General features: G+C 39.1%; 1 protein-coding gene across 2 annotated transcripts in view; it reads left to right on the top strand.

The window, feature by feature from the left end:
- The window catches only part of ercc8 (excision repair cross-complementation group 8), a 63,373-nt gene that overhangs the window by 22,182 nt on the left and 17,040 nt on the right, over positions 1-24,151 (top strand). The window contains exons 3-4 of one of the 2 annotated variants that reach the window (XM_028805443.2): positions 10,642-10,743; positions 23,147-23,270. In XM_028805443.2, coding sequence (XP_028661276.1) covers positions 10,642-10,743; positions 23,147-23,270 — 226 coding nt within the window. The remainder of the gene's footprint in view (positions 1-10,641; positions 10,744-23,146; positions 23,271-24,151) is intronic. The other variant, XM_028805444.2, reaches the window with a different exon arrangement.

Raw genomic sequence — 24,151 nt, 5'->3', positions numbered from 1 at the left:
TATACTTACAGATTAAAACAATATTAGTTAGATCCAGACAACAATGTTTAGAGCAAGGAGAAACAAATACACTTTTTAATCATTTAAGAAAATAAGTGGAAATGAAGTTTAGAAGGGTATAAAACCCAAAATAAATTGTTTCAGACTACTTTGGTAAATTACATACTAGCTAACATGCTCTGAGGGCACATTTAAAAAGCTGTATCATCCAGGTGAACTATGTCACAGACCGAAACAAACAATACCTTGCAAGCAATGAGTGTCGACTTCACACTTATAGTGATCAAATTGTTACAATGTTTATGGTTGACTTTTAATCTGGTATGAAATAATATGTGTGGTGTTTCATAAATTGTCACAAAATATACTTCAAAAAATCAAAGTAATTATTCAATATAAGAATACCCAATTGTTATGCATCAATCAAAAAATCCCAACCAATAGATTTTAACCAATGCAATGAACCCTCTCCCCTGACCAAGCAAATGAGAGATATAGGCTGAAAACTGCAAACAGTGATACACTGCTGTTCTGATTTTTTTTTTGTGTGCTCTCGCATATTACTTAACAAAACAACAGCAAATATCTATAAGTGACACATCAGTACTTGCAGTAGAGTCTCCTGATCAAAACTAGTGCAAACACATTATTGTATGATGTATCAATAATGAGATATCCTCCAAACAATAGTTGTGAGGCCACCTTTAGCAAGTACTACCTAACATTTCTAGGTCATCAGCTCTGACTCAATAGGTCATTCGCAAACCTCATACTGTAGGATGGTAGCGACTGTGATGTCTCCAGTGATACATAGATCTCCATATAAGGACATAATGAGACACTGCTAAGGGCATGCATGACGAAAAAATACACAATTTGAAGCAGGAACAAACGATGTAAATAGATTCATGTAAAAGTGTAGGTGGGGTAGGGGGGTACTTGGGTGTAGGAGTGTATTAGGGGATGGGGTTCAGATTTATTTTTTATAAGATTCACTGTTTTATATGCAAAAACATTGTTCTGAACCTGGATCTGAGTTTGGAAGAGGCTTTGGATGGGGAAAGGGACCCTTGGTGCCAAATGCTGTTACTATTGATTTCTTTGTGTTATCAACATGAAAGATAGGTACGGTTGACATGTCTGGGAACACTTCAGAAGTGACTGCCCTGGCACTACTTGTACATGAGATATACTGTATCAGAAAAAAAAATTTGAACATATTACTGTGAGTGCCTATTTTTTCCTAGCTTTGATAAAAACATAGATTATGTCACATTTGAGAAGTTATCTGTCAGGTGTTAGTGAAAGATTGACTGTCCAGCCATTACTAATTAAATAATAAGGCTTTACTTTGGGGTACCCCACCAATCCCCCCTGCCCCCACCACCATTTCCAAGTGGAGATTGCTGTAAAATGCCCTTAGGGTGCAAGGAGTATGGGATACTGGCTTTTTTGGATTTGTAAACTTGAAAAATATAAATCTACCATTGATGAGGAAATACCCATTTTTTAAGGAAAAGAAGGATATGAATAGACTTAAGCTTAAGAAATCTCTGAGGAATGTTGGCCTTGCCTGTGAATTTTGTAAACCATAAAAAGATCAATAGGCAGAATTTTCCGTTTTAGTGTATAAGATATCAATGAACGCATTTGATAACCTGTTTCAGTTACTCATGTTTTATAACTTTAATCCCAAAACCATGGAAGGAAATTGTTGCATTTGGTAAGTTTCAGTCAAGCTTGATGAGCAGACATGCTGTATAAGTAGTAATATTCAACTGGTTTTATACCTAACTAGCAAAATACCCGCGCTTCACAGCGGAGAAGTAGTGTGTTAAAGATGCTATGAAAAAGAAAAGAAAAGGAAACATTTTAAAAATAACGTAACATGATTGTCAATGTAATTGTGTTGTGTTGCTGTCATATATACAGTGGTGTGAAAAACTATTTGCCCCCTTCCTGATTTCTTATTCTTTTGCATGTTTGTCACACAAAATGTTTCTGATCATCAAACACATTTAACCATTAGTCAAATATAACACAAGTAAACACAAAATGCAGTTTTTAAATGATGGTGTTTATTATTTAGGGAGAAAAAAAATCCAAACCTACATGGCCCTGTGTGAAAAAGTAATTGCCCCCTTGTTAAAAAATAACCTAACTGTGGTGTATCACACCTGAGTTCAATTTCCGTAGCCACCCCCAGGCCTGATTACTGACACACCTGTTTCAATCAAGAAATCACTTAAATAGGAGCTGCCTGACACAGAGAAGTAGACCAAAAGCACCTCAAAAGCTAGACATCATGCCAAGATCCAAAGAAATTCAGGAACAAATGAGAACAGAAGTAATTGAGATCTATCAGTCTGGTAAAGGTTATAAAGCCATTTCTAAAGCTTTGGGACTCCAGCGAACCACAGTGAGAGCCATTATCCACAAATGGCAAAAACATGGAACAGTGGTGAACCTTCCCAGGAGTGGCCGGCCGACCAAAATTACCCCAAGAGCGCAGAGACGACTCATCCGAGAGGTCACAAAAGACCCCAAGACAACGTCTAAAGAACTGCAGGCCTCACTTGCCTCAATTAAGGTCAGTGTTCACGACTCCACCATAAGAAAGAGACTGGGCAAAAACGGCCTGCATGGCAGATTTCCAAGACGTAAACCACTGTTAAGCAAAAAGAACATTAGGGCTCGTCTCAATTTTGCTAAGAAACATCTCAATGATTGCCAAGACTTTTGGTAAAATACCTTGTGGACTGATGAGACAAAAGTTGAACTTTTTGGAAGGCAAATGTCCCGTTACATCTGGCGTAAAAGGAACACAGCATTTCAGAAAAAGAACATCATACCAACAGTAAAATATGGTGGTGGTAGTGTGATGGTCTGGGGTTGTTTTGCTGCTTCAGGACCTGGAAGGCTTGCTGTGATAGATGGAACCATGAATTCTACTGTCTACCAAAAAATCCTGAAGGAGAATGTCCGGCCATCTGTTCGTCAACTCAAGCTGAAGTGATCTTGGGTGCTGCAACAGGACAATGACCCAAAACACACCAGCAAATCCACTTCTGAATGGCTGAAGAAAAACAAAATAAAGACTTTGGAGTGGCCTAGTCAAAGTCCTGACCTGAATCCAATTGAGATGCTATGGCATGACCTTAAAAAGGCGGTTCATGCTAGAAAACCCTCAAATAAAGCTGAATTACAACAATTTTGCAAAGATGAGTGGGCCAAAATTCCTGCAGAGTGCTGTGAAAGACTCATTGCAAGTTATCGCAAACGCTTGATTGCAGTTATTGCTGCTAAGGGTGGCCCAACCAGTTATTAGGTTCAGGGGGCAATTACTTTTTCACACAGGGCCATGTAGGTTTGGATTTTTTTTTCTCCCTAAATAATAAAAACCACCATTTAAAAACTGCATTTTGTGTTTACTTGTGTTATATTTGACTAATGGTTAAATGTGTTTGATGATCAGAAACATTTTGTGTGACAAACATGCAAAAGAATAAGAAATCAGGAAGGGGGCAAATAGTTTTTCACACCACTGTATATTTATATATATTTATATATATATATTTATATATATATATATATATATATATATTTATATATATATATATATATATATATAATATATATATACACACACACACATAGAAATATATATATATATATATGTATATATATGTTTATACATGTTTATATACATATCTACATATATATACATATACACATACATACATACACATACATATACTGTATATATACACATATCAACATATATACACACATACATACACACACACATATACATATATACATATACACATACATACATACATATACTGTATATATACACATACATACATACACACATATATATATATATACACACACACACACACAGACACATATATACATATATATTTACATATCTACATATATATATACATATCTACATATATATACACATATATATATACATATCTACATATATATATATATATATATATATATATATATATATATATATACATATTACGATTGTTATAGTTCTCTTTGTATACCATGTTGTCAGTTCAGCACTCCGGTTGTAATATGACCAAGCTGTGCAAGCACACTCTTGAGAATGCAACGTATAGTTGTACAGGAGAAAATCAATCTTGCCTCAAATCAATGGCAACCTTTTGTAGGTCTATGAACTTACTTTAAACTTTAGGTTTAAACGGTGCTTTGTTTCCGACGTGCTGCGTTCAGTCAGTTCACGTGAGCCGCTCTCTTGTGTGATGTTGCGATGTCCACGGCTTTATTTAATGTTAGCTAAGACCCGGCACTTCAAAGTTTCTCGCTACAGCAATTTTAACTCCGTTACAAAGTGATCCAAATCTCGTTTATACCTTGTGTCTTCTCATTAAACTTGTATCTCGCGAATATGGTATTGCAAACGGCAGCGGGAGCGTTTCTATAAACTTAATTGAAACTTACGGTTTACACCGTGCTTCACTTCTTATTGTTTCGCTGCCTTCTCAATTGTATAATGAATGTTTTTTTCAGCGCTATTTGGGTACGTACTGCGTTCACAGTCCGTTCACGTGATTACGTGTGAGGCGTGATGACGCGATACGCAACTCCGCCTCCCATGGCCAGCGAGCTGCAGTCCATTACAGTATATGGACAAAAAATAGGTTCCAGTTATGACCGTTACGCTTTGAATTTCGAAATGAAACCTGCCTAACTTTTGTAAGTAAGCTGTAAGGAATGAGCCTGCCAAATTTCAGCCTTCCACCTACACGGGAAGTTGGAGAATTAGTGATGAGTCAGTCAGTCAGTGAGGGCTTTTGCCTTTTATTAGTATAGATAGAATTTAGTAATCGCACTAACCAATTATTTGTCGAGTTTTACAAGATTTCTGACAAAACAAAAAGAGATTGCTTTATTTTTAAGACCATTTTTTGTTTCATCTTGAAAAATATTTTCAATAGGTAGTAAAAGTTTTCTATTGTAAAGTTAACAGCTCTGCCAAACTGCTTTTTGGGACTTCTTGCAGTTTTGAAGTTGTCACCTGCAAACCCAGATATTTTTTTACCTGTTAAGCAAATAATGGTTTTACGTTTTAAAAGGGATGTTTTCCTAAACATTCAGAAATTCTTCACAAACCTGAGAGGTGTCTGTGCAATTTCCGTGCTTTATTAGTTGCATGTAAATTTTATAACTTTGCCATGTTCATTAACACTAGAATCATGAAGCCTACGAAAAAACTCATAATCCCAGCCCACCTTAAATTCCTTCACACGTCCATCAGCGTCTTTTCTTTTGTAAATGTGTCGATCAGCACAAGCAGCAAGAAACCTGCTGTCCCATACCCCCCTTTGACGGAGCTCAACTCGGGCAAAAAGTTCTCCCAGTTCAAACCAAGGCTCCTTATCTGCATGTGAGGTGCCTGGAGATGTATAGGGTAAATAATATATCGTCATTTGGAATACATACATTTCATGTGTGTTCCGTGTCTACAACGGTCTGTGTCAATGTAGGATGAAATGCGAGGCAGGAATTGTTGAACACATAACTATAAAAGAAACGTTTTTCATATTTTAGTAATAACTGACAAAATGTAGACATGAGGTGTATAATGCGTGAAGACTGAAGTCTAAATATCAAATAAACACTTTCGGAAAAGGTACAAATATAACAAAACAAATGCACTTTTTTCAAGAATATAACAGTAGAAAAAGAAATTGTGTCAGGGTAAGACATTGATACGACAGCTCGGGTGGTGCAGCAATAAGAACTGCTGACTCGTAATCAAGAGGTCGTCAGTTAGATTCCGAGCGTGACCGTTTTGAATAGTGAGCGGCTTGTTACTATTATAGAATAAAAAAAAATACATTTGATTTGTGTCTGTAACAGCCGGTATAAATTTATGGTACTTGCAAAAGTTAGCGTTTCTTTTTTTTTTTTTAAATTCCATTTTATACGCTCCTCCCGATCTGACACTGCTGTTTTCAAATAAACACATGCTATAGCAGAGGTGAACTCAGATGAGGATGAGGGTTCTATATCGGAGAAAGAGAACAGAAGCCCTCCCCACAAGAAATATCCACTCACACATAAGAACAACACAGATGCATCAGTTGTAAAGGCAAAAGATGCCACTGTTTGGATGCAGCAACAGGTCGAGGGTCATCCTGCCAGTCAATGTGCCACACGCGTGTCCTTCAAAGAAAAAGCAGGGAATGCCGAGCTTGCCAAGGTATCATGCAAAGTCCTGTTTGTGATTTTGTTTTGTGATGGTCTTTATATGAAAAACATTTATATGTTACTTTATATAAAAGCCAGATCGAATGTTATTTACCTTGATTTATTTACTTATCTTCCCACAGCGTAAAGTCACAAGTAGACGGCAGAGCTTCCTGTGTTTGATCGACACGGGCATGCTGACAAAGTACACGTGTAATGCCATGAAAAGTGCGACAGCAGCTTTCACCCACAGCTACAGACTCTTCAGTACACGAGCGACTCTCCACACTAGTGTTTAGATCTGGACAGTGTAATTGCCAACAAAAAGAACCCTGACTGACTGAAGTGTCAGCTTCAGTACGCGAGCAATGGTACAGAATGCAGTCAGACCTCTTTTTTTGAGCACATATAAAGAGAGCTGATTACTAATGAAAAGCCCATTATATTGTACTTAATATAATTAGAAACATTAGCATTAACCCAGCAGAATTCTTTTAGAGTAACATTAATGAATTCTTGACAGATTCTCTATGTTGGACATTTTTAAAACAAAACCTAATTTAATATTGAACAAAAATAAATATTAAGGTAGTGTTGACAGTGAATTACAATTATCTCTGAAAACTGAGTAAACTAGAATGTTAATATTAGAAGGTGAATGTTTTACAAGACAGTAGCTTGTTAACAGATTCTTCTCTTTCAAATTGTATAATGCTAGGAACACTCTGTTAGATGATATTTTGACCTTTATGGTGTTAACAAGCAAACTGCCCTTCCTCTTCTCTATTTGTCCTTTATTACTGCTACTAGGCCAGGCAAAGCAGGAAGATTTTAATCCTTTCTGTCCTTTTCCTCAGACTTTCTTGAGTTACACCATCTCCCAGGAACATGTAAAAGTTTCTTCTTGCTAATTCAGTACTTGAACCTCCTAATGCTTACGTTTACATTAAATATTCTGCTGCCTGATACAGAAAAGTAAAACCTACCATGGTCCAAGGTTGCATTACAAAACCATTTGCTGAAGCTGTACTTGTTTAAATTTCCTAGGACCATAGTTCAGTCTGTTAAGGGTTTCAAAGTGTATTTTTCAGAGTCATCTTTTGCTCCTTTCATTTCACTGCTGAGTGTCTGTTGGTATAGTCTGTCATCTTAGCTTGATTAGCAGTATTCATATGCAGCGTTGGGCCTATGGCCTTTTCTGTCATTGAAGGCAAAACAGGATAATACCCACTTAGTCCTATAGTCCTAATCCTAGTTTTAACCTTGTGTCATTGTGCGCCTTTACATTTTATGAATTCTTCTGCCAAAAAATACAATTCTGAATGCATTTAAGTAGGAGTTTACTTCAGTAAACTACACAGCATGCACTGTGCTTGCATGTGAAAGGCCAATTGTTGAGATTTTCAAAATTCAATTATGTAAAATCTCAGCTCTGTATATTGGTTGCTAGTGCAGCAGATCTATTTTTAACTGTCAGAGTGTAAGTGGGAGTTGAAAAGGGCAAAAAGGGACACCAGAGATGCCATTTAAATGTGTTGAACTGCCTATTATCTCTTACCAGTAAACCCCCGATTCTGTAAAGAATAGCAAATGCAAGAATGGCAATTAGTTTCTGTTCCCTCCAATCTTTGAAGGGATGTAAGATCATGGAGGGTGGGAGTGTCCCGGGAAGGTTTTCATTTAATGAAATAAATATATTTGTAGTAAAGCTGTTTCTTTTTGGAGCCATGACTCGTTTGGTTCTGCTATTTCAGAAGCGCGTTGTAGGCGCCTTCGTTCATTGTTTTTATCCATGCAGTCTTGTTTTTGTTTTTCTATGGGTGTGTTGTTAGCTAGAAGTCATTTGCTGTTAGGAATCATAATTGAACCCCTGACCGCAGGCATTGTGGAGTAGCTGACTGCTGGCACTGTCAGTAGTCACCACTACCTCAAGTTTAAATACATACACATATATAGATAGACGCCGCATTCACTGTGTTTCCCAGTAGACACGATATGTCAGCCTTATTGCGAGTGGGAAAAGTGCTATTTAAACTAATACAGGTAGACATAGACACCAGGTTTTCGGATAAAAAAACAATAATGTTTAAAACAGTATCGTTTACATACAACAGATTTTGGCGAATCGTTTAAATGCAATTATTTATATCTATTTATACACTAATAATGGCAATTATTAAATAATAGTAATTATAATTATTATTATTATTAACCATTCCTCCCATATAAGTAACATTTCGGGGCTGCCTTCTTCTATCTTCGAAACATTTCCAGACTTTGTCCTGTTCTTATGCAATACAGTACTGAAGTATTGTTTAATGCCCGAGTCACGTCTCGTATAGATTACTGTAATGGTATTCTATCTGGCATCCCACAAAAACTTATCAATCGCTTAGAACTTCTTCAGAATTCTGCTGCCAGGATAATATCCTGCTGTTGTAAATCCACTGAACGTATTACACGTATTCTCTCTCAACTTCACTGGCTCCCAGTTAACTACAGAATACAATACTAAATACCGCTATTAACATTTAAAGCTCTCCACAACCTCACTGATCTCCAACAGACTTACACTCCTCTCGCTCACTCAGATCTTGTAATTTGAGAGTATTCAGTCTGGCAATATGGTGCAGCCTTAGTTTGTGGAAGACAGACACAACTAAAGACATGAGCATAAAATGATGGTTGTCAATTTCAAACTGTGTTTCCTCAATGTGCTCCTTGAGAAAAACCATCATCAAGTTTGAGACATGTTAACAGCTAACAACAATCTACATAGTGACTAAATACGTTTAGCCAAAACGTTGTTTGGAGGCTCACTTGAGCACATAAATGCATAGCTTTGCTAGCTTAGCCTGGCTTAGCTAAAGTAAAGATTATAAAACGGGATTTTCTAACGGCCAAATATAACCAAAACAATTGTTCAGCCTTACATATGAAATGTAATCCCCCGCGATCTGGTTTGGAGCATACAGCAGTTTGTACAATCCCAAGCAGCACATTATTCATTACTTCACTCCACAGCAGTGCTACTCACAATATGGCGGCGACGTTGATGTACGATTCTGCTAGTCATGAGGCGTCTAGTTATTCTATGTCAATGTTTAAATATGTCACAATGGCAACTTGTTGGCGTACACGCTTTACGTCAAGTTTAGTTTACAGGTTGTGTTGTGTTGTTTGGGCGCCACTTACTGACTTTGGGAAGCCGCTGGGTTTGACTGTTGAGTAACTGCAAGTACATACACATAACTATCTTTCATTTCAATAAGCATTGCTGACATTGGCAAAACTTAAATTTTGTCTTAATCTCTGACTGTACTTGCATTTTTATTGGCAGCTTCATGGTAATTCCATCTTTTTTTCACAGTGGACTCCATACCATCGCTGCCAGCTTTAAGTAGCAACATAGATAACAGCATTTGCTAAATTTTCTTGGGTGTGTGCGTTAATAGTATAGGGCCAGCCTGTTCTAATGGCAGCCCAGAAGCAACCTCCTAGTGGCCCACCTTGTGGTCCCAACAGAAACACAGAGAAAAACCGAGAAAAACGCATTTCATGAGCTTTCACAAATTCTTCCATAAATTCCTACAGTTATACAGACCATGAATGCAAACTCTGTGTAGCCAAGCAACATTCAAACCACAATGCAGTGTGTTGTTGTGTGTTTAGAAGTGGTGGTAGTACTTTACGATACAGAGAATTTGCAGTACATGCTAGTCGTGGCATCGACTATATTTTAAATGATTCTATATTGAACTGCGCTGACTCTTAGTTGTATTCCAGTTTCATCAAGTGCATGCAAACGTGGGTTTTCACAAATTGTTACTCCAATGAGAGCCTTTTTACTGACAAGCACTGTCTCTGCACTTCTCTTCATACAATTGGTTGGCCGTCCACTGAAACAGTTCATACACTATTTTTTGTAAACCCCTTAAATTAAAGCTGAAAGTCTACACTTCAATCACATAATGATTGCTTTATTTCAAATCCATTGTGGTGATGCACAGAGCCAAAATTATGAAGGCTAAAGTTTATAATTTTTCGCACTTCTTTTAGCGGATGGATGGATTAAAATCCTGATTCTGTCTGCGGAAAACAAACAATAGGATGCAAGTCTGCTGAGACACTTGCATTTGTTTAAATATACTTATGACAGCATTAAGCAGACAGATGATGTCTGCTGTTTTTGCCATACTTCACTCTCGACATATAAACAAATGATGCAACACTATCCCTGTTAATACAACTGTTTCATAATGCACCTGTGCACATGTACACCTTGCTAATGCAATGTATTGGTGTCTTCTAGAGCTTAGGAAAACATTTATAAAGCTCAAATACCTCTGTAGTACTGAAACTAAAACTAAAACTTTTCTGTTTCTGCTTTTTCAATATTTTTAGTATGTTATCAGGAGGGGCAGATGGAGTCATTGTAATTTATGACCTGGAGAACTCTTCACAAAAACCGCAGTATACATGCAAATCAATTTGTACAGTGGGCAGGTAGGTTTAATAAAGGTTCTTTTTATAATGCATTTATAAGAATTCAAAAGCCTGTTGAAAAATACTGTATATGAAATTGGCATTAAACTACATCTCACTTCCTGCTTCTGTTCTGGGCATGTTAAATTTTGTTATGGAGCTCCAGGAACAATTATGTGTATTAAAATTAATATGAATATGCAGCATGGTTCAACACGTTTCCAATGCTCAGATGTCTGTAGCTTCTCTCATCTTCCAGGTCCACTTTTATTTCGCCTCAGGCATGACGTGATTGTAAATGATATGGTCAGAGGCATATGTTTAGAGCCTTTGTGAGTATTAGAGATACAGAGAAAGTTGTCTGCTCCCTAAAGCAGATTCTGGAGAGAACAACTCAAAAGTGTCAGCACTAAGCATGTATTTAGAAGGAATGGCTGCTGTAGGCTCCTGAAAATTAGTGTGAGCACAGACAACTTATAGGGGCTCAGTATAAGTACAGGTCCTAATGAAATGCCTTTATGCTGCGTCTCTTGGTATTATGTGTCTGCCTACTCATCTAGTTTTCTGCCCCTTGAATTTTGATGCCCCCATAATACAAACAATGGTAGTATAAGCAAAAGTAAATAAGGATAATTGTTATGAATACAAATTCCTAGATAAAATTAAGAGAAAGCACTATAAATGCATTTACTTTAAAAACTGTGTTGACCGTTAGACCTTATAATAGTACAATATGGATATGTATTTACACATGTTTCCAAATTCTGAAACATAACTGGCCCCAAGGATCTTGGACAACAGACAATGGACATGTAGTAGATTTTATACAGACCTCAAGATAATAAAGTAATCACCCATTTGCAAAATCAGATTATTTGTTTTCTAATTTAACAAGACAATATCAAAAAGTAACACTTTAGAAATTAATAATTACAAGCATCTTTAAACCCAGGACCATGAAGCTATAGAAAATATTACATTTATATGTAGATCACAAGATTATTATACAGTACAGAACAGAAAATATTACATACAATATAGTGATATTATTTTTTAGTTTTTTTTTTTTTTTTTTTTAATTTTAGTGTATTTTTTGGCTGAGATTTCTATATTTGCATAAAGATGCATGATTTGCATATACAGGGGTAAATTAAAAAGTAAAGGCAATTTGAAAATTATGCATTAACTGCAATGGATAGAAACTGATGCAATACAACTCATTCATGGTGATGGCTTATGGGTTGTTTGAACACCCATAGCGCAGCGCTCTGTCTTTAGGTAAGTTGAAGCCAAGGTCAAATGAACATGGATACCCCACTGCAGAACGGCACCATTATTGAGCAGTGTGCTGTAGTGAGTGTTCTTTGGCAGAGGGAGTGAAGTCTGCTGAAGTTCACTGAAGGATATTGGCTCAACATGGAAGTGAAAACAGCATGACTCAAGAAAAAGTTAATGAATGGGTAGAAGGGTTCAAATTGGGAAGAACACATGTAACCAACTAAGCATGAGCTTCATCAGAGAAGACTGACAGATTATGTTGTCCAGTGTTGCTGCACATTTGGATATCAGCTATGGATCTGCACATGCTGCAGTGCATGATGACTTGGAATACTGTACATTTTGTGCAAGATGGATACCCAAATAGCTTACTGATATGTGTTTTAGAGCGATTTGTCACTGGAGGTGAGACCTGGGTCCATCACTGTGATCTGGAAAGCAATTAGAAACTGCTGTCATGTACAGTAAAGAAGAAATTCAAATGACAGCCCATCAAGAAGATCATGATGACTTTCTTTTGAGACATGAAGGGTCCTATTCTGGTGAATTTTCAGGAACACGGACAATCAGTGATCAGTGCAATCTATATATATAATTCACTAAGCCGCCACCAGAGCGGGCAAGACACCCATGAAAGCACGCAGGAAGGACCCACACCCACCAACTCTAAGACCATTGGATACGACGAAAACTCGCAGAGCCACGCCCACCAACTCGGACACGACACCTCGGAAGACACGCCGTCATTTCTGTTTGTCTGTGCTACAGTCCACATGCAGCTCTGAGCCATGTGGACTTTTCGGATACGACGCACGACCGCGTGCAACATCGCAAACTGTTTTACACGCTACATACAGCAATTCGCATCCACGACAAACATGCGTCTTCTTAGATGGTCCTAAAGGAACACGGAAAATGTTTCCCCGCCCACCAACACTCTTTATTCCCCGGCCCGCGTCCACGACAAACATGCGTCTTCTTAGGTGGTCCTGCAGGAACACAGAAAACGTTTCCCCGCCCACCAACACTCCTTATTCCTCGGCCCGCATCCACCCTCGCTCTCTAGGCATTCCCACTGCCTGCTCATGTGCCCGGACGTAACAACTCACTGACCACCCCGTAAGTCGCTTTCGTCTGTGCTAGGAGTCCACATGCACCTCTGAGCCACGTTGACTCTTCATTATTCTTTTCGGTTATGACGCACGCACCACCACCGCAAACTGTTTTACACGCCATGGTCTTAGAGTTGGTGGGCGGGTCTCCGTGAGTTGCTCTTGCGAGCGGGCACATGACCAGGCAGTGTGTATGCTTTGAGAACAAGGGTGGACACGGCAGGACCATGTGAGAAGAGGCATGTTTGTCGCGGATGTGAATTGCTGAATGCAGCGTCTAATACAGTTTGCGAGGGGTATCCCATGGGATCCTTAAAACAATCCTTTAAAACTGAGGTTAAAATACAATGAAGGAAGCAGTCTTTAAAAACCAATAAGCCCTGTGCCTCTGTTTCATTAGCGTCTCACCTGCTTCACCGATGCAAGCCCTGCAACAGTCGAGACGCTCTCTCAGCTGCTGACCTTCTCTGTGCCTGACTCCACTATAGGCTGCAACAAAATTATGAAAGGACAGGTGCATTTGTTTCACACAAGCTGTGTGGGTTGGTTGGTGTTAGTTAGTTAGTTACTCGAAGGATTTCAAGATTTAATATGCACAAGCGGTAACACTGCAAAAGCAGCCCAAACCAGAAAAGACGGCTGGCAAAAAGTGGCCAACAAATTAAACGCGTGTGCATTGTACTTACTGAAAGCAGCGTTACGGATTTTGCAAATGTTCATTTTTTTCCCTCTGCTTAAAAAACATTTAAAAAGCAGTGTGATTGCAGTGTGTAAAACAGTTTGTTTGTCGCGGATAATTTGCCTTTTACTATTACACAAAGACAATTTCCTGTTAATACTTTTACATTGATATAGCGGTGTTCTCAGTATTCAAAGCGCTATCCACACAGGGAGGAACCGGGAAGCGAAACCACAATCTTCCAGTCTCCTTACTGCAAAGCAGCAGCACTACTACAGCACCACAAGGCAGTTAAAGAATACACCGGGCTCGATTTTGTTTTCACTTCTGTTTACAGAGATCGGGTCGTAGATAGCATTGTTGCAATGTTACTTTTCTTGGTGGCTTATTACATTACGGATGTTTCACATGTTCATTTTTTTCCCCTGTGCTTAAAAGACATTAAAAAAGTGTTTCTCAACTATGACTCCGGACCATCTCCGTACGCAAGCTATATTAAGCGTCAACAACGAAGACTCGCTACACCTTAATCTACAAGTACTGACACTTATCCCTACCGATGAAGTAACTTTCACCAGCATGGCCTTCTTCGTCACAGACGATCCCGCTTTCAGTCACGGACAATTATATGTTGCTTTCTCCAGAGGTCTATCTTTTCATTCACTCACAGTGGTATCCACAAACCCACTCCATTTGGACAACTGTGTCGTTCAGGAAGTGTTCACCCATCAATACATAATTATGCTGCATATGCTACGCTGCGGGTTGGCTAGTATACTCTGTTATGCTTACAGAGAAACTGAATCTGCAATTCACAGCAAACAAACAGAAATTCTATCAAAACTAGTCTTACTGCTAAGTGACAATGCATGTCCCCCACAGAGAACACAATGATGGAGACAATGCAACAGCTTTGGTTTGAACGTTCTTCACATCTTCCCCTTACAGCCCTGGTCTAGTCACATCTTTGGTCCACCTAAAGAGGCTCAACATGGTGGCAGGTAATGATGAGGTTGAACAGTTCCACTGTAACTTACTGTGAACTTACAATAATATTTACTGTGGTTATTTGCAACTCCGCTGCCAGTAATTTATTGTAAAATATACAAAGACATTTCTTATAGTGATGGTTTTGAGCCCTGGTGGCCCTGTTTTAGATTAAACAGGACTAAGAAGGTTATGTCATGGTGCTATCCCCCAAATATGCATTCTTCTTCTTGGAGCAGGCTGTGTTCTACATAATGATGCACTATATGAGCTGTCATTTCTTTGTCTGTGATAAGATACCTTGTGTCTGATCGAATGCTTGAGCATACCACTCTCCTAGCCTACCCCAGGCGCCTCAGTGATACATAACAGGCACTACCATGCAACACACTCATCCATACATGAGGGGCCTGGGGCAGGTGGAAGGAAGAGCTAAGGGGCAGAGCACAAAGCCAGTTTCTGCTAGCTATAGCTGTGGCAGAAATGTACCAGTTGTAATCATTGTACTTGTTATCATTTTACATTTTATAGACTATGTTTGTTGGAGATTTGAAAAATGAGAGTTAATAGAAATGTAAAAAAATTGGAAAGAAGTTACCATATTTCATGAAAAACAGATTTAGTGATTTATTAACTAAATTTACCAAAACATATTGTTCACGAATCTTAAAAAAACAAAACAAATAAAATTACTTGCAACATAGGCAAAACAAAAGAAAGTCTATAGATAGATAGATAGATACTTTATTAATCCCAAGGGGAAATTCACATACTCCAGCAGCAGCATACTGATACAAAAAAAAAAAAATATATTAAAGAGTAATAAAAATGTAGGTAAAAACAGACAATAACTTTGAATAATGTTAACATTTACGTACTCCCAGGTATTTATAGGTCTGTACCCACTGCACACAGTCACCTCTGATGATCACGAAGTCCAGGAGGGGCCTGGGCCTCCTAAAATCCACCACCAGCTCCTTGGTTTTGCTGGTGTTCAGGTGTAGGTGGTTTGAGTCGCACCATTTAACAAAGTCCTTGATGAGGTTCCTATACTTTTCCTCCTGCCCACTCCTGATGCAGCCCATGATAGCAGTGTCGTCAGCGAACTTTTGCACGTGGCAGGACTCCGAGTTATATTGGAAGTCCCTTGTATATAGGCTGAACAGGACCGGAGAAAGTACAGTCCCCTGCGGCGCTCCTGTGTTGCTGACCACAATGTCAGACCTGCAGTTCCCAAGACGCACATACTGAGGTCTGTTTGTAAGACAGTCCACGATCCATGCCACTAGGTATGAATCTACTCCCATCTCTGGGAGCTTGTGCCTAAGGAGCAGAGGTTGGATGGTGTTGAATGCGCTAGAGAAGTCTAGAAACATAATTCTTACAGCACCACTGCCTCTGTCCAAGTGGGAGAGTGATCGGTGTAGCATATAGATGATGGCATCCTCCGCTCCCACCTTCTCCTGGTATGCGAACTGCAGAGGGTCGAGGGCGTGGCATACCTGTGGCCTCAGGTGGTGAAGCAGCAGCCGCTCCATGGTCTTCATCACATGTGACGTCAGAGCAACAGGCCGGAAGTCATTCAACTCACTAGGACGTGATACCTTTGGGACTGGGGTGATAAAGATGTTTTCCAAAGCCTCGGGACTCTCCCCTGTTCCAGGCTCAGGTTGAAGATGCGCTGTAGAGGACTCCCCAGCTCCAACATACAGGCCTTCTGCAGTTGTGGCAATACTCCATCTGGACCCACTGCTTTGCTGGCACGAAGTCTTCTCAGTTCTTTGCTCACCTGCGCTGCTGTAATTGTGGGTGGGGATGTCTCTCCTATGCTGGTATCTGCAGAAGGATGGGTGGAGGGTGTAGTACTCCGAGGTGAGAGTGGTGTGGGAGATGGCCAGTCATTCATCCCGGCCAATACCCCCAGATAGAACCCTCCCTGTAGCATGGAAGTGCCCCAAAGACCGGCAGGGAATCCTGGACAATGGAGTTTTTATTCCCGACCCTGCTGGACACCGTGGGGCCCACCAGAGGACGCTGCAGGGAGGCTCAAGGACTTACATGTGCCCTATAACCCGGAAGTGCGTCTTAATTACCACGACAGAGGAAACGACGTACTTCCGGGATGAAGAAGGAGAGTTTTCATCCGACCCGGAAGTGCTGACGAGTCACATGGACAAGGGTTCAGGAGCACTTCCGGGTCATGGACTATAAAAGACTGTGGGAAACCCAGACGAGTGAGCTGAGCTGGGAGGAAAGGTGGCTAAGTGTCTGGGAGTGGAGGATTAAGTATTGGTGATTGATTATTGTATAGTGTATGAGTAGTGTGGAGTGGAGGGTGCTTTGTGCACTTTATTATTATAAAATAAAAAAGTCTTGGACTTTTACCTGGTGTTTGGTGTGGTACCTGAGGTTTCAAGGGAGCAATACCGCCCCCTACTGTTACAGTGGGTTAGGGTGGTCAAACCTGTTAAAGAAGTTGTTCATTTGGTTTGCTCTCTTCACGTCTCTCTCGATGGTGGCACCCCGCTTTGAGCTGCAGCCAGTGATGATCTTCATCCCATCCCACACTTCCTTCATGCTGTTATTCTGCAACTTCTGCTCCAGCTTTCTCCTGTACTGCTCCTTCGCCGCCCTGAGCTGGACTCTGAGTTCTTTCTGCACACAATGGAGCTCATGCTGATCACCACCCTTAAAAGCCCTTTTCTTCTGGTTCAAAAGGCCCTTGATGTCACTTGTAATCCATGGCTTGTTGTTAGCATAGCAGCATACTGTTCTTACTGGAACTACAATGTCCATACAGAAATTGATGTAGTCAGTAGTGCAGTCAACAACCTCCTCAATGTTCTCACTATGTGATCCCTGCAGGATATCCCAGTCCGTATTTCCAAAGCAGTCCCTTAGAGCCTGCTCTGCTTCAAGGGACCACTTCCTGAATGAGTGTGTGGTTGCAGGTAGCTCCCTCACTCTTGGTTTGTAGTGAAGCTGAAGCAGAACCAGGTTATGATCTGCTTTCCCAAGCGCAGGCAGCGGGGTGGCGCTGTATGCGTCTAACGTTTGCATACAGTAAGTCAATAGTCTTATTTCCCCGGGTGTTACATACCACATACTGGGAGAAGGCAGGTAATGTTTTGTCCAGCGTCACATGGTTAAAATCTCTAGCGATTAGCACAAGTGCCTCAAGGTGCTGCGTTTGTAACTTAGCAACAGTAGAATGGATGATGTCACTTGCTATCTTCACGTCCGCCCGAGGAGGGATGTAAACAATAACAACAATGACGTGTCCAAACTCTCTGGGCAAGTAATAGGGACGCAAACTTACGGCCAACAATTCGATGTCCCTACAGCAAGTGGAGATTTTGACATTTACATGTCCAGAGTTACACCACTTTGTATTGACATAGAGAGCGAGTCCTTCTCCTCTGTGCTTCCCGCAGGTACTTGCGTCTCTGTCCACTCTAACCGTGCTAAACCCGAGTAGCTCCACGTTAGCATCTGGGATGGTGGTAGTTAGCCACGTTTCGCAAAAGCAGAACAAACTGCATTCTCTGTAGGTTCTGACATTTTTCACCAGCGCAGCCAGTTCGTCGATCTTATTTGGTAGTGAGTTCACATTTCCCAGGATCACAGAAGGCTTAAAACAGCTGCTTCATTTTTAGCTTAGTGCCGGCCCTGCTGCCACGATACCGCCTTCTTACCTCGTTGGGTAAATAGGGAACCACACCAACACTGGCATTTGTTCTCAGCGCTTGAAGTTGACTACTTGAATAGACGCGTCTCGGCATGGAAAAATCTATGTCCACGTTGTAATAGTAAAAGTGTCCAGGGAACGAATCCACATAAAAGATAGTGATAGGTGATAGGATAGTGATAGGAGTGATCAATAAAAAATAATAGAGAAAAATAAAAGGTAGAAAAATAAAGTCGTACACGGAGCTGCTGAAAAGGCTGCCACTCTCGGCGGCGCCTGAGTCATATCACATAATCATATTAGCTTTAATGAACTAGCTTTAAATTACTTAGATTGGGCCACAACAAGAGGCAGCCCATCCTTGTAGCTCCTAGAACACCTAGTTAAATAGCTAGTAAAATGATTTATATGAAGGATTACCTACCTTCTAGTGCAGCTAGTAAAATAGTTTACACAAGGAAGTACCTCCTTTAGTTACAATGGACAGCACACGGTGTTAAACACCCTATTCCACCAGAGCTGAAGAAGCCATACCGTGGTCATCGAGCTGGTGCTAAGCTAAAGGCTAGGAAATGGAGATACAAGTCTTTTCTTCCATCGATTCTCATATGGAATGTCAGCTCTTTGCTTAACAAGTGCAATGAGGGGGAAGCACTCGTGAAGAACCAGTGGGTGTTTCATGAGTGCAGTCTAATGTGCAGGTGGGAGACTGGCAGTGTGTTACTGAACAATAGATGGTGTAACCTTAGACACATAACTGTGAAGGAGAAGATTTGCTGTTGGGATATTGAACTCTAGGCGGTCGGTCTTAGACCTTATTATGTATCAAGGGAATTTGTTCACATCGTTGTCATTGTTGTTTACATTCTTCCACGGGCAGACCCCAGAGTGGCATGTGGCGTAACTCACGAGACTGTCATCAGAATACAGACCCAACACCCTGCTTTTGTTGTTATATCAGGGGATTTCAATCATGTCAACATTTCCTCCCACGTTAACTGGTTTTACACAGTATGTTGACTGTCCCCGGAGGGAAAATGAAATCCTGGACCTGTATTATGCTAACATCAAGGAGGCCTACAGTTCTTCTGCATTACCACCACTTGATAAAGCAGACCACAATCTGGTTTATCTACAGCCAGTATATAAATCCTGAGTAATCTGAGAGCCTGCAACTATCCGATTATTCAGGAAGTGGACACCCAAGGGCAGAGAGTCATTGAGAGACTGCTTTGAGTGTACGGATTGGAACATACTGCTGGAGTCACAGAAGAAAAGTACATGTATTGACAATTAACAGGGCAGCTGTCTGCACATCAGACTACATAAATTATTGCAGGGATATTGTTGTACCAACAAGAACTATTCGCTGCTTTTCCAACAATAAACGTTGAATTACCAGTAATATCAAAAAGCACCTCAACCTAAAAAAGGAGGATTTCAAGGCTGGTGATAGGGAGAAGCTTAAATTGGTACAACATGACCTGAAGATGAGCTTAAAGCAGGCAAAGATGGACTACAAAGGAGAATTGGAGATGAGACTTAACACAACAGCATCAAAGAGTGTGTAGGGGAGTGAAGAACATTACTGGATATAATGGCAACAGCAGGTGAGGAGGACAAGGCCAATGAGTCTAACCTGTTTTATAACAGGTTTGACATGGTGTCCATCACTCAGCTCCCCAGTCACTGAAACAAGCAAGAACTGAAGATGGCTGTATTAAAGGCTTGGCAGAGCATCACCAGAGAAGATACTCAGCATCTTCAAACAGTCATTAAATGCAAGAGATATGCAACAAAGTACTAAATATGACTGCATGAATATACCTACCATTGTTATGTCCCAAATATTATGTTGCCCAGAAATGGGAGGACCATGTATAAAAACTGTTGTAATTTCTACATGGTATGAGCAAAATGTATGTAAATAACCTTAAATGAAAGGCTGCAATGTTTATTTTAATCTCCTCTGAATTGTTTAATTTGTAATTTTAAACCGTAGAGTTGATGGGTAAATCAAGGAAAAATGTGTCTTTGTCCCAAACATCATGGAGGGCACTGTAACTGCATTAGAAAGGATATCTGAAATATGGCAGAAAAATAAAGGGTGCTGGAAGGCCAATTTTATTCATTTTTTTATCTTAGATTGCTTATTTGTTATTTGTAGTTCCTTATTATGCAGTCTGTAATACTACTGCATATCTGTAAATGTTTTATTATTTACTAATAACATGATATAAATCTCATGTATGCGTATATTCTGATTGCAAAAAGATATACAGTGATCCCTCGCTATATCGCGCTTCGCCTTTCGCGGCTTCACTCCATCACCGATTTTATATGTAAGCATATTTAAATATATATCGCGGATTTTTTGCTGGTTCGCGGATTTCTGCGGACAATGGGTCTTTTAATTTCTGGTACGTGCTTCCTCAGTTGGTTTGCCCAGTTGATTTCATACAAGGGACGCTATTGGCAGATGGCTGAGAAGCTACCCAACTTACTTTTCTCTGTCTCTCTTGCGCTGACTTTCTCTGATCCTGACGTAGGGGGTTTGAGCAGGGGGGCTGTTCGCACACCTAGACGATACGGACGCTCGTCTAAAAATGCTGAAAGATTATCTTCACGTTGCTACCTTCTGTGCAGCTGATTCGTGAAGCGACATGCTGCACGGTGCTTTGCATACTTAAAAGCTTGAAGGGCACGTATTGATTTTTACTTGTTTGTTTTTCTCTGTCTCTCTCTCTCTCTTTGTCTGCTCCTGACGGAGGGGGTGTGAGCTGCCGCCTTCAACAGCTTTGTGCCACAGTGCTTCGCATACTTAAAAGCCAAACAGCCCTATTGATTTGTTTGCTAGAGATTGTTTTCTCTATCTATGTGACATTCTGTGCTCCTGACATGCACTCCTTTGAAGAGGAAGATATGTTTGCATTCTTTTAATTGTGAGATGGAACTGTCATCTCCGTCTTGTCATGGAGCACAGTTTAAACTTTTGAAAAAGAGACAAATGTTTGTTTGCAGTGTTTGAATAACGTTCCTGTCTCTCTACAACCTCCTGTGTTTCTGCGCAAATCTGTGACCCAAGCATGACAATATAAAAATAACCATATAAACATATGGTTTCTACTTCGCGGATTTTCTTATTTCGCGGGTGGCTCTGGAACGCAACCCCCACGATGGAGGAGGGATTACTGTATACGTATTGTACATGACTGTAAAATTTTAATCTTTTCTTTTACAGGCTAGTCAAATTAGCAGAGTAAACTGTAAATGTTCAGGATGTATATCCATATGTCTAGCCATTCATCCATTTTCTGAAACCTACTTATTCCATTGCACAGTCATAAGTAACTGGAGTATACTTGTGCAGTACTGGGCACAAGTCATGACAAACCCTGAATGTGATGTTAGTCCAGAGCACACTTGGGCCAGGCAAATGAACACTTAGCATTTCACCCAATATCCTTGTCTTTGGTTGGTAGGAAGAAACTAGAGTACCCAGAAACAGTCTTCATTAACAATGAAACAAAGCACAAAACCCACATAGAACCTCAGAACCTGGGTCCTATAATCAGTTTCAGTTACTGTACTATAAATACACAAGGCATTTAAAAATAATATCTAGTCAAAATAAAAAGTAGTGTGCAATAAAAAAAACAGAAAAGCCATAACAAACACCATATAAAAGCCACTACACTTAGGAATATATAAATATGCATGTGAGTATATATTTTATTTCATTGCATGTGAAGAAGTTTTTTATCAACAAATTTCTAGTTGTGGAAATTTGCTTTGTCCTTTATATCACTTTTCCTGAAGGAAGATTTGTCAACTAACACTTGAGACAATGATTTAAATGTTCATTGTGTTTACTATTTGCTGTATCATAATTATATCTCTGTTTGATGGAAGCTATTGGCAAAATCTGTTTTAAAATAGCCTTCCATATATGCATTAATTTCCCAATTCTTTAGAATGATGGCTGGATATTAAGTAGCATCCCAATTGCAAATGCTTTATAGCATATTTAAACATCATTTCTTTCTCGTACCTGAGATAAGAGAATAATTTTGGATTTTTAGTTAAAGTTTTATTTTCTTTACAGGTAACAAACATTAACAACAATGTTAATTTAAAAAATGGTGTTTTAATATAATAATGTTTTATTTGATTTTTGCAATATCATTTTGCGTCATCACTTTGTATCAACTGTGAAAATGCCTTTCTGTTTAATGTTTCAAACATAGCCTTCTAATGGAATAGGAATAAATTATTTGTAGATTGTTTGAAGGGCCTTTAGGCGGTGTTGTTCAAACCGCTTCAGCTGTCTGCATGGTTACTTTATCCTTTTACCTTTATTCACTGTTTGTTCTGCGTACTTGTTTTGTCCATTGTGCCATCCTAGCTACCTAATGTCTTGTGATTTATTAGGTTACCATCTCACATTTCTTTTTTAATTCAACCCATTGTACCTAGGTAATGTTTTCCTAATTATGTAAATAAAAAATGATTGGTTTATTGTCAAGTTTAATCATTTAATAATTATTTGGTTTCCATGTGCAAAACACAGTTGAACTAATTGCATTTTTCGTTATATGTTTTCATTGTCACTTTAGTAATTATTCATGTTCAAAGTTTATGACGTTTTATCACCTGTTTGTTTTTTATTTAATTTTTCAGATCTCATCAGCATGTTCACAAATTTAGTGTGGAGACTGTCCAGTGGTATCCTCATGATACAGGAATGTTTACATCAAGTTCTTTTGACAAGACTCTAAAAATCTGGGATACAGAGACTTTAATTGTAAGTACTGTGGGCATTGTTATGATCAGTCAGGGATTTTTCATGGAAGGGAAAATTTGGGATTTAGACATTTAGAATCACAGATAGCTACTCTCTTTCTATAGAATTTCCAATAGTTGGCACTTTTTATATCGAAAGTCAGTTCTATTATTGTATTGTGTATTATAATTCTTTTATTCTAAAACAGAGGGACACTGTTTACTTTCTGTAAGTAAAGAGGAATTACAAACTCAAATAAGTGTCAGTTATAATTGATTAGCATGGTTGTGTGATAAGTAAAGCCAATGTAATGTTTTGTTGTTATTATTATTACTGTATAATTAGATGTTCCCCTTATTGAATGCAGGATGCAACATAATTTGTGATTTATTTTTTACAGCTGGTGCACAGTTGGTAAAGTGACATTCTAAGTGAATTGCTAAGTAAATCAGAAGCAGAAATAGAACCAAAAACATGTGGATTAAAGTCCATTGCTTTAGATGGTATAGTTAGCAAGTTATAAACACAAGGGTGAGACACAAATAAATTAATTAATTTTTGTACTGTGAAATGTTGCTTGTATAATATGTGCTTGTATATATAACACATTTCTAAGATTAGACTTTTATGGTAAAAACAATTGCAGAAATACTTGTTCCACAAAGCATGCAGATGGGCTTCAGCCAGAATAATTTAAATAGATAATTTTTAACATACATTTAACAGTCTTATCTCAGATTTTTCACTTATGTTGAATAATTATACTCTGATGAGTAATATATAAGCAAGGATAATAAATAAAATATTTTGATAATATAATCCGAAAAGCATACAGTACTAAATAGAATAAAGCATGCAGACATTTGCTGAGAATATATTTTCCAATATTATGAAATGCATTT

The sequence above is a fragment of the Erpetoichthys calabaricus genome, chromosome 7 (assembly GCF_900747795.2).
Source record: "Erpetoichthys calabaricus chromosome 7, fErpCal1.3, whole genome shotgun sequence".
Classification (NCBI taxonomy): Eukaryota; Metazoa; Chordata; class Cladistia; order Polypteriformes; family Polypteridae; genus Erpetoichthys; species Erpetoichthys calabaricus.
Note: the sequence above shows the minus strand (reverse complement) of the source record. Positions and strands in the feature narration are given on the sequence as shown.